Source organism: Taeniopygia guttata, chromosome 5 (genome assembly GCF_048771995.1).
Source record: "Taeniopygia guttata chromosome 5, bTaeGut7.mat, whole genome shotgun sequence".
NCBI lineage: Eukaryota > Metazoa > Chordata > Aves > Passeriformes > Estrildidae > Taeniopygia > Taeniopygia guttata.
Genome location: NC_133030.1, coordinates 3120402 through 3134429, shown reverse-complemented (window position 1 = coordinate 3134429; position 14028 = coordinate 3120402). Strand labels below are relative to the sequence as shown.

At 36.3% G+C, this 14028-nt stretch overlaps 1 protein-coding gene across 2 annotated transcripts in view; it reads right to left on the bottom strand.

Annotated features, from left to right (window-relative positions):
* ELP4 (elongator acetyltransferase complex subunit 4) overlaps positions 1-14028 on the bottom strand; it is a 139969-nt gene that overhangs the window by 66769 nt on the left and 59172 nt on the right. For both annotated transcript variants that reach the window (XM_032748551.3, XM_030273352.4), the window contains exons 8-9: positions 8626-8734; positions 5796-5902 (exon numbers count right to left, since the gene is read on the bottom strand). In XM_032748551.3, the coding sequence (XP_032604442.3) occupies positions 5796-5902; positions 8626-8734 (216 nt within the window). The remainder of the gene's footprint in view (positions 1-5795; positions 5903-8625; positions 8735-14028) is intronic.

Here is a 14028-nt window from a genome sequence, read left to right as displayed (position 1 = left end):
CTCAATGCTGGCTTGGTAAAAAAAGGTTTCATTTTGGTATCATAAGGCCCTAACCGAGGCTCAAGCCTTGTAGGGACTCCTATGACAATTTTGACAGTCTCAAAATACAGAGTTGTTTTGTGTGTATATGAAGGTATATAAATCAGTAGGGCAACCTGTATGTTGTAGCATATATTGGCTTATTTTCCTTATTTTACTGAATGGTTGCTATAGAACTGCCAGTTTACCTAAATTTATAATTAAGCAGTGTTTTGCCTTTTGTCAGCATCCAGGTTCACTTATTCCTTTTGTTAACAGTGGCCAAAAACAGTTCATTAATTCAACTGCATTTATTTACAAATTTACTCAACTTTAGAAACATCTGAGGAATATAATCAAGATGAGGGTCAGCCATTAATGAAGACTGCCTCAAATTCTCTTGGGAGTAGCTAAAAGAAGTGATGCTCTCATTGCCATTTTCTAGTTCCCACTTCAACTGAGAGGTTGGTATGGCATGGATTTTAAATATATACTGATTTAATACATACTGTATTTTAAATACATACTGATCCCATATGTGCTGCTGACAGGGTTGACTTGTTCCTCCAGAAGAAATAGTCTAAGCCCCTGTTTCTAAACCTGGTCCTGATGAAAAATTACTCAGGGAATGTTTGCAGGAGCACAGTTCTGGCACTCAGTGATGCTGCCAGCTCCTGAGCCCCTTAGGACCAAACCTGTGTGATGGTTTTACTGAAGCACTGCAGACATCAGCTCAGACTTGTTTTGGTAAATAACCCCTGACAGTGACCACTTGCACCTTCCTTTTGCAAATAAGAAGTTTAACACAGTGCAATCTCTCTAAGATAAGCAATGAAAAGAGAGACACTGAAAATAAGACAAAAAAAGTCAGAAATACCCAGATTTAATGTGGAGACTACCTAAGCCATAGTTTCTGTTTTAAATGGCCAAAATCACCACCTTAAAGAGTTTTAAGTCATCTTCCAAATACCAGTGTTGGACACACAGACACAAGGAATACCAGGAGTTGCAATTATTTCTTATTTTGGCAATCATTAATTTTCTCACTGCTAGATAAAGACAGGACATTACTTGAATGCCTTTGTAATCATGTGTTTATTTTTAATTCTGTATAGGCCCAGTTGCTGGCTTTGGTAGTTATGTTTCCTTCCAAAGACAGTATCTTTTCCTCTGGCAATTGCCATGGGGAAAATGAAATCCAGAGTGCTCCACAGTGCCATGCTGCATCTGCCCTGCTCTGAGAAACCAGCCACAGAACTCCTCTAATTACTTCTCCTCCTGTTAGGAAACACCTCTCAGAAAAGAAACTCCTGAACTTGTACCTAAAGCTCTGGAAACTTTTTTTTTGCTGTGTGGCAATTCTTTAAATCATATATGACATTTCGCCTCAAACTGAGCAGGCATCTAAAGATTTTTATTGTGGGCTGCACATGTGGTGTAGCCATTTAAAAGAAAATATTGGCTGCTCTAACTTGTATTTTGATTAAGAAAATGTATGTGCACAAGAACTACTCATTAGACAAATTATAATATAAAAATTTGTTTGAAAAATCTTTGACTCTATCCTTCTAATTGACAGTTACTCTAAGAGTTATAAATTAAGCAAAACTAGGGAATTAAAAAAAACTCCCTCACAAACTTTCCTATTTGCAAGCGTTTATCTGAATGTGTCAGGAGTTTTAACTTTAAATAGATAATTTTAGAGGTCTATGTTGTCCAGACAATAACAAAGGGAGTTAATCAAATATGAATCTTCTCCAACTGTCTTGTCAAACCAGGTAATGATGTCCTGCCAGCCAAACTCAGAGGGAACATGTGAAACAAATACAAAAGTAAACAGGCCCTAAGCTGCCCAAGGGAAAGTCAGCAAGATGGCAATTTCAATCATTTGGAATAATACTAAAGCAGCCTTAGGCTTTTCTCAGAATGGAAACATGTCACTGTTACTGCAATATTTGAACAAATCAGACTGCAAAAGAAAGGAACACTTATGTAATCACAGCCGTGGAACAGCACTTTGCTCGATGGTGAGGTGGAAAATAATTAAGGGAAAATGGGTGAGTAATTATAAATCTACCTAAATAAGAAAGATAAACAATGTTTCCTTAGAAATTTGGAGCAGCGAAAAAACCAAATTTAAGCAGAGATTGCTTAAGTCTTGATGCTTTGGGACAACAAAGATAAAGCTCTGTCAAATAAAAGTATGAAGCTAATGGTCCTACAAAATTTCTCAAATGTTGATAAAAGTTACACTCAGAGCTACAAAGAAAGCAAAAAAGCACTTAAAGAACAACTCTGCTGAACGGCCGCGTTAAGACGAACGGGCTGTCATATCATTTAACTGAGAAATCAAAAAATATTTCAAATATTTGGGGAACTTACCTAATCAGTAAACGTTCAGTATGTGTCTAGTCATGTAGCCATCTTTTAGTCAATCATCAGAAAATCAAAGGCAAATTGGCATGACTCAACCCAAACTTTAATACCGCATGATTGTGTCGTGTAAGCTTGTTTTGTGCGAGGGCTGCTGTGGTTTTAGCAGAGAGATTAACGACCGGACCTAAGCTGGCCTCCAAACCTTGCCCTGCTGATGCCTCAAGCCCTTTGAAGTCTGACCATCATACCTGGCAAAACAACAGTGGGAACTAGGCTGGTGTCAGATCTAATCAAGTTTCCTGCCTCAGCATAGCTAACTATGGGGTACACTAATTGGCCCAATTGCGGATTATACCTTTTGCTACAGATTCGAGACAATAATTTAGTCAAATGATGGTTTTTATCTCCTTCTAATTAAGATTCCAAAGTGGGAAGAAATAGGATTAGACAGGCTAACTTCAAAATTGTGTCCTTTAAAGTGGCATGCACATAAGATAGATCTCTGATTATACTGCATATAGGAGAATATTGGTAGTAACTAACGTGTGAAGATTTGGGAAAGCTTGAAATAGCTACTGCAGCTTTTAGATAAGCATGGAAGTTTTCCTGGAAAGGTTCCTCTTCATAATTTATAAATGGACAATGAGCACTCATAAATATTCATTTAAAAAACATTTTCATCCTGAATTAAAAAAAAAAAAAATCTCTTTAGAAAACATTTCAGTCGATCTCATTTTGATGAAGAAGACACGAGGAAAACTGGAACAGTTAAAAGATTCCTTAAAAGGCTATAAAGAGGCGGAGTTCCTCCCACAAAACTGCAATCTAATAAAATAGATTTGACATTCAAGGCTTTTCACCTATGAGGGCCAAACTATAAGGAATTATTTAACTGGTGAGCAATCCAGAGATGAGAAAATCCATGTCCCATGCTCTTATTTTAAACTCTAAACAAAAGAATGGACTAGTGAGAAAAACTCTTTTTAAAGAAATTTCACCGTAATTCGCAGGTTCTGTGTTTCTAACTTCTCTTATGCAATTTGATTTTAAAGCAGCATTTCAAGTAGAGGTCAATATTTTTATCCTAAATTGTGTATATAAGTACGTAGAATCTTGCCAAAAACTGTAAGGTACTCAATATGCATTTTCATTTCATATTTAAACCACACACTGAAGAAGCCCTAAACTCAGTTGCACTCTGTATAAGGCACACACAGTGCTTGCAATGCACACTGTTGTGCTGCTTTTTGCTTCTGCCCCCAGAACCAGCGCTGACTGACTGCTGACACATCACATTCTAACTGCAGAAACCCATTTCAGAAGACCTTATTCACATCCTTTCCTCATTCAGTTTTCCCTTGCTCCCAATTTTTTATTGCTCCAGCCAGCCTCGCTGTAGTCTGCTTTCCCTAACAGTATGAGGAAGAAAAACATATGTATTATAGATTAGTGAGACGTGTACTGGAAGATCACAGTAGGACAGTGATCTAACATGTTCAAAAAGGAATAGTTTGTGTCAGTTCAGCTTACAGAAAGCATATCTCTAACAAAACCTGAAGTTATTCAAAAGGGGCTGCAGCTGAGCAGCAAAGGGAGAAATTATACAATAGGTCATCTACGCATGTCTGGGGCAACAGGTTGTTTCAAGAGTGGTACTTCACTCCTGTTTCCAATGTCCCATGGCTAATTCAATTCTTTTTACAGAGCCTCCTGCTAAGGGTTTTCTTTCCTTCCAAATTACATTACAGATTAGAATCTCAAATTCGTCTGGAAGAAAAAACTGTATTCTGATGCAGCACTCAGGGATGAGAAACCACCCAAATACCCTAATTCACAGCTATAATAAATGAGAATGTACTATGCTGTGAAATGAGAGAGCATGCTTCTCTACGCCTCTGAAAACAGAGAGAACATTTGTATTTCAAAACCAAACACAGACTATCAAGGTTTTGTTTCTACTGTACCTCTCAAAAGCAGTTGTTCAAATGCTTTAATACCTCACAATGCCTGGTTTCACTCACTGCATTCTCTGGAAAGTGACAAACCTTCTAAAGGAATTGTCCTGGGGAAGAAAGCCCTCCTCCATGTATTTGCCTTTAAGTGGCTTCTGAAGAGGATACCTCTAGTTGAGAAACTTCTAGCACTCACGCAGAGATGACCTGCATGAAGAACTGGCTGCCTGATTAACTATTAACTACTCTCAATAGGATTAGATAATTAAAGACATTGATGACCATTAATTAGGAGGAGGGCACCTTAATTTGTCACTTGATAGGGCCTTTTCAATGATTTATAGGTTAGGGCTACTTGCAATTGTGAAGGGGAGGGGGCAGTGAAGAGAGAGAACCCTTAAGTTACCTTATCAAGTGGCCAGCTAAAAAGGGCAGAGGGTCAAATAAGGGCCAAACTGGTCACTTAAGGGTGAAGTCCCAAACACCAAAGCAGTGCCAAGCCACATTGACCAGCATTTGGTGATGGAGTAAAAAATATGCTAATTTATTGGTGGCAATTCTCTCTTTTTATGGTTTCAAGCAGTTAAGACAAGTGGCCTGCTTAAGAGCTTTTCATTTGAAAAGAGATTAAACAAAATGGTTTGTCAGGGATGCTTGGCTGTTTTATGTCTTTGTTAAAAAAAAAAAAATTGCTCAGACTGTACCGATGACTATTGCATCACCCTGAAAGCCATCTTCCATCTCTAAGCATTACTTGGTTAATAAATACATCAGCTCTAATTGCTTAATAGTGCTATGTTCATTTGCTCTTTAGCAAGATTAAAATGAAATACATCTTTTGTATTACTGCCTTCTATCAGGACTGTCTGCATAAAGGTCACAGAAAAAAGTTTAAATTTAGTAGGAAATTTACTTAAGGACATTAGTGTAAATGATACTGTGTTTAAAATGACATAAAAGAGCAAAAGGTGATTTCAGTAATGCAAAGAAAATGGTTTCTGAATACTGATAAGGACACTTATCCCCCATACCACACACAATTTTAGGCAACATTATACATTAAAATCCCTCTACTGGGGTAATAACATGTAGCTACTTTCCCACCCACTAACACAAGTAAGAGCAAGTCATTAACATTTAATTAAATATGCTCCTGACATCCTTAGAAACATGTCATGCTTTGTTATTGAAGGTTGTGGCCTACTTTCTATGTACATTTTAAACCAAAATAAAGTATTTATAGCAGACCGATTTAGTGCAGCAAACGAGACATTTTTAATTAGAAGGCATAGTACAGTATTTTATAAACCCGTTCCGAACAGCAAAGCCAGGACGAAATGAATTTACATCCTCTGATGCATATTTTATGTATTTCGACAAAACGAAACATAAGAGATGGGATTAGCTCCACCTTTTGGGTTCTAAATAGTGAAACAACGTTTCTCTTACCTCGATGGTGAACTGCTTCCTTTTTAATCTAAAAGCAAGGTCCTTCGTGTCTGACACATCACAGATCAAGCTATTAAGCTGAGGAATCTGATGTACGTGAACCAAACCTTGTGGAAAGGAAGAGTAAAGGGAGGGGGGAAAGAAATTAAGAAAATGCTGTCATCCAGATGCATAAATTAGAGTCTTACAGCAGAATTCTGTATATTTACACACAGTCATCCTCCCCTTTTTAAACTGGAGCTTACTACCAGGAGCAATGAAGCAAACGGCGCGATTATGCTCAAGTAATCAAGCAGAATAAGATAAACAGAAATCCTTGTGCGAGGAAAACTAATTGCACTTTGGTACAGGAGTACAGATGTAAAGAGCCATCTTAATACTTGTCAAAACTACAGCCGGTTTGTGTGTGATTTTCTCTTGTATTTACAGTAAGCAAATATGGCTATCACCTTGCACGCTGCCCACGGCACCACGGAGTGATCTTTATTTTATTAAATGCACCAGTAAGCAGCCAGCAAAACAAGGCTTATGGGTTACTGATAACCACTGAAGCTCTAATGAGAACTCCTGCCTTCCATGCCCTGAAAACCACTTGAAAAAGAAGTTTCTGGGGAATCCCGGTTTAGGTGACGCTTTTTAATAATTTTTAACCCCCATGCCACCCCAGAAGAAATCAGTTTTCCTCCTGCAGGAGGCTTCTGTAGCTGTTCAGATGTTTTTAACAGTACTAGGTGCACTGCAAGCTCTGCGTTCTGTCAGCTGCAGCTCAAGCTGATTTTTTCTGACAAGGACGCTGGATGGTTTTTGTGCAGCCTAATATAGTCTCTGAACAACCTAAGGGTGATTTTCTACATCTGAAAACCAGGAAAATTCTACAGGGCTTCTCAATTACTGGCCTATATTTGCTATTCATAAAGCCAGCACTTAAATGGAAATACTGAACATTCAGAGAAGGTATCTGACTTCAAAACGGCAGCAGTGAGAAAATCCCCAAACATTAAACCCTTTATTTAAAATAAGGCAAGTACTTTTTCAGGCATTTATTTATTTCTTTTAAAGGAAGTTTCCTAAAATTCAAATACTTTAGAAAGCATAATTTTTATGGGCACTAATTACTAAAATTCTCAATAATATTAGAAAAGTATTATTACAGTTTTAAACCTTCAATCCTTGCCTCCTGTCCCGTGAACTAGAAGAACTATTTGTTATGTTTTTGAGTACAAAATCAAATTATTACATATAGGAACAGCAGGTATAACACAGGGTTGCTTATATACAGTATCCCAAAAAATTTTTAGGTCATCTATAGAATTCTTTTGTTATTTTGTGGCTTTTCAAACATTTAAATTTGCAGGCAGCTTTATAAAATTATTAAGGAGGATTCATTAAATAATGCAATAATGTAATCAAATTTCTCCAGAGTAATGTCAAAGTCTTTCATCATCTGCAGTAAATAAATAACTTAAAATACTTTCTTAGGCAAAAAGAATCCACAAAGTTAAAACCATTAAAAATACCTCTTTTCAGACTGTCAAATTAAGGCTGTGCAAATCTAAAAAGCTATGTATATTGGCACATAATTTTTATTAAATAGCACCAGAAATGACTTAGCATACATTTTTAGAGGAAACCAGGAAATAACTACTAAAACACACATTGTCTTAAAGGATCTCTTCAGTAATGAAAAAAGGAGTATTAAATTGACAGAATTATGTTAGCATAAACAAAGGCCATATCATGATTATACAGTTGGAAAAATAATTAGGCAAATTATTCCAGCTTTTGTTCAGGGTTTCTTTTTCATTAACCTTTTTTTTCAGATAATGAAATGTGCACTACTTTCACAGTCAGAAAGATTTTTCTCTGATTTATTAATTACAGCTTGCATACACACAGTGGTGTCTCAACACCATCTTTGCTTTTTTTCTGTATACTCCATGCATTCTGCTAGGGAAAACATTGCCACTGTCATGTGTTTACAGCAGATTTCAGATAAGCAGTTTACTTTCAGCTTAAGGTTACCATGGAACTACAGGAATATCACAATAATTAGCACTATAATTTATGCACAGTCTGAGCCCTGCTCTGGATCAGCTAAAATTGTTATTCACTGCTTTGGCTGGTCACAACTTCTAATATAATTTTTAAAATTTAAATAGTTCTGCTGCAACAGCTGACAAAAATCTTTGGGAGACAAAAATGCAAAATTAAGCACGATTACCCATTTTGAAGATACAACACTTGGAAGGCTTTTTTGAGTGCTTATCAAAAATGACTTTTTACCAAAATCAGTTTCATATTTTATATGCCACACACACCCACATTCATTTCCTTAAATGTGCAAGTGCTGTAACCTACAGCTGACAAAACAGAGCATTATTTTTTAGACAGTCTACCCAGCACATAATTCAGCAGCTTATTCACCTCACTACAATATATGTTTTCCCGTGTTCTCAATTTAAAACTTGGCATATCAGAAAGTATTGATTTCATGACAAGTTCAGCTCGCTGGTCAGATGATTGCCAAGCCTGCCCTGCATGTGAATTCCCCAAAGCCTGCCTGGTGAGATGTACATCTGATTGAGCCCTGCCCCAGTAATGCAGCTTGACAACATGCAAGGAGTTGCCATGTTTCCTTTGCAGCCTTAATGCACTTTGCTGAAAATTTCCCTAACTCAAGGCTGCTTAGGCAAGGGAAAGCATTTAAGAGGTATAATTCCAAAATGAAATCAAACGCTGCTTTAGAGCAGATACCCAACTGGAGGGTGAGCTGCTACGTGCCCTAGAAACACCCAGGGCAGACTTTTTGCTTGCTGAAGATGGAACTCACCGTGGTAATCCTTGTACAATGGATTAGTTTCTCTCTCAGAGCCAATAAATGATTCAAGACCAACCACCATATCTGACAAGTTTGTTACACGTTCCATAATTGCTTTATTCTGTAAGACATGGAAACAAAATACACATCCTATGTGATGAAAAAGGTAATTAGTGTTCATAGAGCAAGCCTTGGTCTTCTCAATGACAAACTGTGGGGGGAAAATAGGTCATCAATACTTGGAAATTATGTTAGAAGGCTTTTTTCTTAAAAAAAAATAAAAAAGACTTCAAGTGTCTGTCTAAAGAAAACAAATATTTGACGAGGATAAACCACGAAAGGGCTCACTTAGCACTAAATTAACATTACCCTAAATCTTCACAACAAGCATTTGCTCACATCAGCAATATTTACAAGCCATGTGTTAAGCTTATCTCTCATTGATTTCTACTACAAGTCTGATGCCCAGTTTTTGTTTGGGTTCTGAAACCCTCAGTTTTTAATACATTTAGGCAAACCATCTCTAATATTTTGAGCAAGCAGAACCCACACAATTATTCATTTTGACTATCAGTGGAACATAGAAAACTCAATGCTAATTTCTTAGCATTTTTCCCTCTAAAAGTTTCTCTCTGCACAGCATATGACTCTAAAGCTTCAAGGAGCATTACCATTTCTCAATATACTTGTGATTTTTAAGTACTGCCTTATGTCTTGTTCTACAATATACTGTCACATGCCTTAAATAAGCTCTTTTCCACATGGTTTTCTTTACTCAATTTTATATATTAGAAAGTGACATTCAAAGGTCACAACAGAGATCTTCAGAGGCAAGTCAGAAAAAGTGTTCTTAAATGCTTTGATGATGTCGGTATTTAATGAAGAAAACAAAAAAGACACACATCTGTGGTAAAATCAAAATATTTCTTGAAGATAAGAAATAGTTACCTTAAAGGTACTTGGACAGCTAGTATAATACTCTTGTTCTTGGTGCTTGTAGGTGCTACATTTACCAAACCTTCAGGGGTATCAAGACCAATCACCTGAAACTACCCATTACAATTACAAGGAATTAGCTCTGCAGCTCCAGGTTATAGTTTTGTATTTTTTATTAATTTTAAAGTGTTTTGTACACTTTGCACTTCTTTCAAAAACTATATGACTGATGCTTATTCTGAAAGGTCGATTTAAATACTGGTAAACTATTCCATAATAGCAATTTATCAATTAGGAGTAGAGAGACTAAAACATCCCCAGACATGTTAGTATAGTCCAGGCATTATACTGACGTTCAGGTTTATTAAAATGGTGATCAACATCCCAACAGCTTCCATGAACCCACATTTCAATAACCATTATTTTCTAGACACAGAGAAGCTTACAGAGCAGACACCAAAGGTGAAAATCTCCTGCTCCTGTCAAAGAATAAACTGAATTCTGTTTTCTGACCTCTACATGAAGTTATGGCCTGTCTGGAACAGCCCAATCTGCTCAGGTTACCAACCCTAAATCCACAGATCCCATGGTACCTCCACACCCCCTCCCTTCCCCACCTTCTGGGCCAGATGGCATCAAATCCTGGGGAGGGGTCTCTTTTCAAAGCCTCTTGTGCACAGGCCAAGAGCATCCATCCCCGTGGAATCAGGGAACTTCCATTTTACCCACAAATCTAACCATAGATAATGAAGTAAATAAAGTGGTGTTGTGCTGCAGAATTTCCTTTCTGAAGAATAACATAAGTGATGTGAGGTAAAAGGACACTGCCCACACACCAATCCCTACACTGTACCTGCCCCTGAAATTGTAAAGCTGGCTTGCAAATAATTTCCTCCTCTAGGAAGAGAGAGACAATATATTATATTTTAATGGAATCTTTTGGTCACATTATTCTACAAGGGCAATCACATAAAGATGGTATAAATCCAAATCTAAAGTAGTCAGTGACCTCTATAATCCCACAGACCAGAAATTGCCATATTTTGTCAGTTCTTCAGAAGGCTGCTGGATGCTATTTGTGTAAGTAAAAAACACAAAACCTTTATATAAATAAATAGACACTGATGATTCCTGGAAACAAAGCTAAACTCCTGATACAGAAAAAATATCCTATCCCTTTGAAAAAAAACATGTGCTGTCCTTTGGTATCTTTCCTTGCCAGTTTTGATAACAACGGGTGGAAAGAAAGGTGCTCAACCATCAGTAACATATCCCCATCACATAAAGTCCTGCCAATCATAAGAATAGCGAGCTCGTATTTGGTTTTAATAAAAAATTAAGATTCAAGTGAGGGACAGCACCTCAATATGTGCCTGATATGTTGGGATTTAGCTCCTCCTCTGAAAGGGTTTGCTTTCTTAAATGGTGTTCTCTTTGCCCACGTTGATTTTGTTTTTGTTTTTGAAGTGTGTCAAAATATTCCCCTGGCTTAATGCAGTGTATCTCGGGAAATATTTTGCACAGTGAATGGCCACACCAAAGAGACATTTGCTTATGTGGCATTGTTGCCATAGATCTGTATCTATCATGTATTTTCTAGTTTGCAGTGTTCAGCACATTAATGCCCAATCAAAGCTGACGTCAGCACACAGATAGTTGTGATGTATGGCACACTGACATAAACACACAAATCATGTTGCCCCATCTGGGCTGGAAAATTTAACAGAGCTCCAGATCTTCCTCCAGCCCCATACAAATATACCTCCTGCTTCTGGCATAAACTTGGCAGCTCTGGAGGGGAGCCAGGACATGGTTAGGAGGGAAGCCAGGAATGGTGAGATTCAGGGAAAGAGTTTGTTGGCAGCTAGAAGAGGTATTGTTTTATATTACACTAAAAATGAAAAAAAAAAAACTCCAAAAAACCCACCCAAAAACCAGCCTTGGAAAGTCTTCAGTCTTGCTAGATGTACCGCAGTTTTTCTAAATTAGTTAGTTCAGCCAAAATATAATTATTCTAACAACATGGTAGCAATCCTGTTGTGCTGGCAGGGCTGGGCATCCATTCTATATCTTACTTTGTGCTACTGTTTGAGACAGACATTTTCTTTTAAGTGCAAACTTGCAATATTTGGGTTCAACCAAAGTGTACTTTCAAAACATGTCAAGAAAATCCACGCAGCGAGCTGGCTATGGAAATGGGAACTACACACGTGTTTAGGCAGCTTTGGGGAAGGGCAGCTATGGAAAAAGATTGCTTTGTCTTCCTAATTTATTTTCAGAAGGTACACAGCTTTGAGTAATTATTTGTGCATGTTTACAAATATTTATTTACAACAAAAGCTGTTTAAAATGCATTGTGTTCTGTGTTTGAGTATAAAGCATGGGGCTCCACCAATAAAGTCATGCACAGCCTGTATGCTCAAACTTACCCACTGAAATTAATATTGTGTATTTCTACTGGATTGAGTTCTTAATGTAGCACAATTTTAGCATTACTACTATTAATCAAATCAATCTTGGTTCATCTGGATTCTGTATTAGGAAACAAATCTGTCTTTTCTCCTCTGCTCTAATTTCTTGTTCTCCTCTGATCTTCTGTCAAAATTTTTCTAACACCCAAAATCCATCCTCTCGTTTTGTCAGTTGCTAAAAAATTAAAAATGTCACAAAATTTCTGTAATGAAAATATTTAAATTCTCAGTCCTTGCACTGCGTAAGGAAAGTCAGAGAATGGAAATTTTTCCTAGGATGGACTCAACTTTTCTACATGGTACATATAAAAAAATCTCAAAATCTAAAAGGAAAATAAGACACTCATGTTAAAGATCTACAATGAGATACATTTGCCACCTATATAAATATTTGAATTACATGGACTTTTGGAATATATTTACATTTTTATTTGCATTAGTATAGTAACATAATTTTAATATGGACTTACTGCATTGAAAATAAGGTATTTTAAGAGCACATATCTTTTCAAAGAGACATTAGGCCTATATTTTGGCAGAGAGCTACTTCTGTATCTTTACATTCTGGTAATAAAATCCCATCACTGGTTTTATTTTAAATCATTTAATTAAGAATTAATACATTGAATCCTATTTCAATTTCATCACCTAAAACACTACTTACAAACATTCTTCTGTACTGGGACAAAACCCAGTTTAAGTATTTAGTATGGCAGCAAAGTATCCGAGGAGGAATTCAGATACTTCCCCCAAGTCCAGGTAAAATTGTAATTGGGGGCAACAATCTCTGTTGTTACCAACAGGTGAATCCAGAAATCCTGACACTTCATTTGAAAGAAGGTCTCAATAATAAACACCAAGCAAGTTCATGCCAAATAATATGAATCTTAATAAATTAAAGCAAATTTGGTGTGTTAATTCTCAAGAAAAGTTAATTTTTTTTTTTTTAATTCTGTTACATTCTGACATAAAGCTGAAGTAAGTGTAGCACCATAATGGAGACAGCCACACTGAACTAAAATGAAACAGTGGTTGGATATCCAATAAATGAAATAATCCGTGATCTTTTTGAGATTATCACACAATGATGTGGCAATGACTTAGAGAATAAACAAATATTTACCACTTGTCATTACTACTTCATCTCCAAAGGATTTTACATTGGAAATATAAATTACTAAGAAACTTAAATATTTTTGACCATTTTTTAATAATTACTGCTCAAGAAATTTCAGAATTACCCATATACTTTATTTTGGTAAAAGAAGTTAGGTAACAACCCCTTATACTAGTTTTACAGAGAGATCCAGTTTGGGCACGTCTTATTATTATTCACAAAAAATAATAGGGTAATAGTAAGATTCAATGTATTAATGTATTATTATTATTCACAAATCCCCAAAATAAATGCTTAACAACTGCTCTGCCAAAAAGATTTATTTGATAATTAATAAAGACTGTAAAGTGTAAAATTCTCTAAGTCTTCTAACTACAAACTGATCAGCACTGTTTACAGTGTTTGCACACAGCAAATCTGCTAATTGAATGTTGAATTTTGGATCTAAAATAAATGTACACTCAGGCCACGGGAATATAAGACGACCATTAACAAATTTTGGTGTGCAGAAATCTCTACCAATCTCACAAGAAAACTGAACACAAGTGCCATGTCTTTGCTAGAAGGCTCAAGAAAGAAACTTAAAGTTTTTGCTACAAAGCACAATGCTTTCAGTGATGGGAAATTCACACCTGGGGATTCTGACTGATTAGGAATCTTCTTTTACCTTTGAAGAACCCTACTGGCAATAATAGCACTTAGGTATAATAATCTGTATGGCTGAAACCAGAGAAGCACTGATTTTGGTTGACTTGTTTATAGGTAAAATAACATTAATATATAATATAGGAATAATATATATATTTAAAAATATTATAATATATACATTATTTATATATTAATATATAATATAGTAATAGCTAAATAACATAGCTAGTTACATTAGCTAAT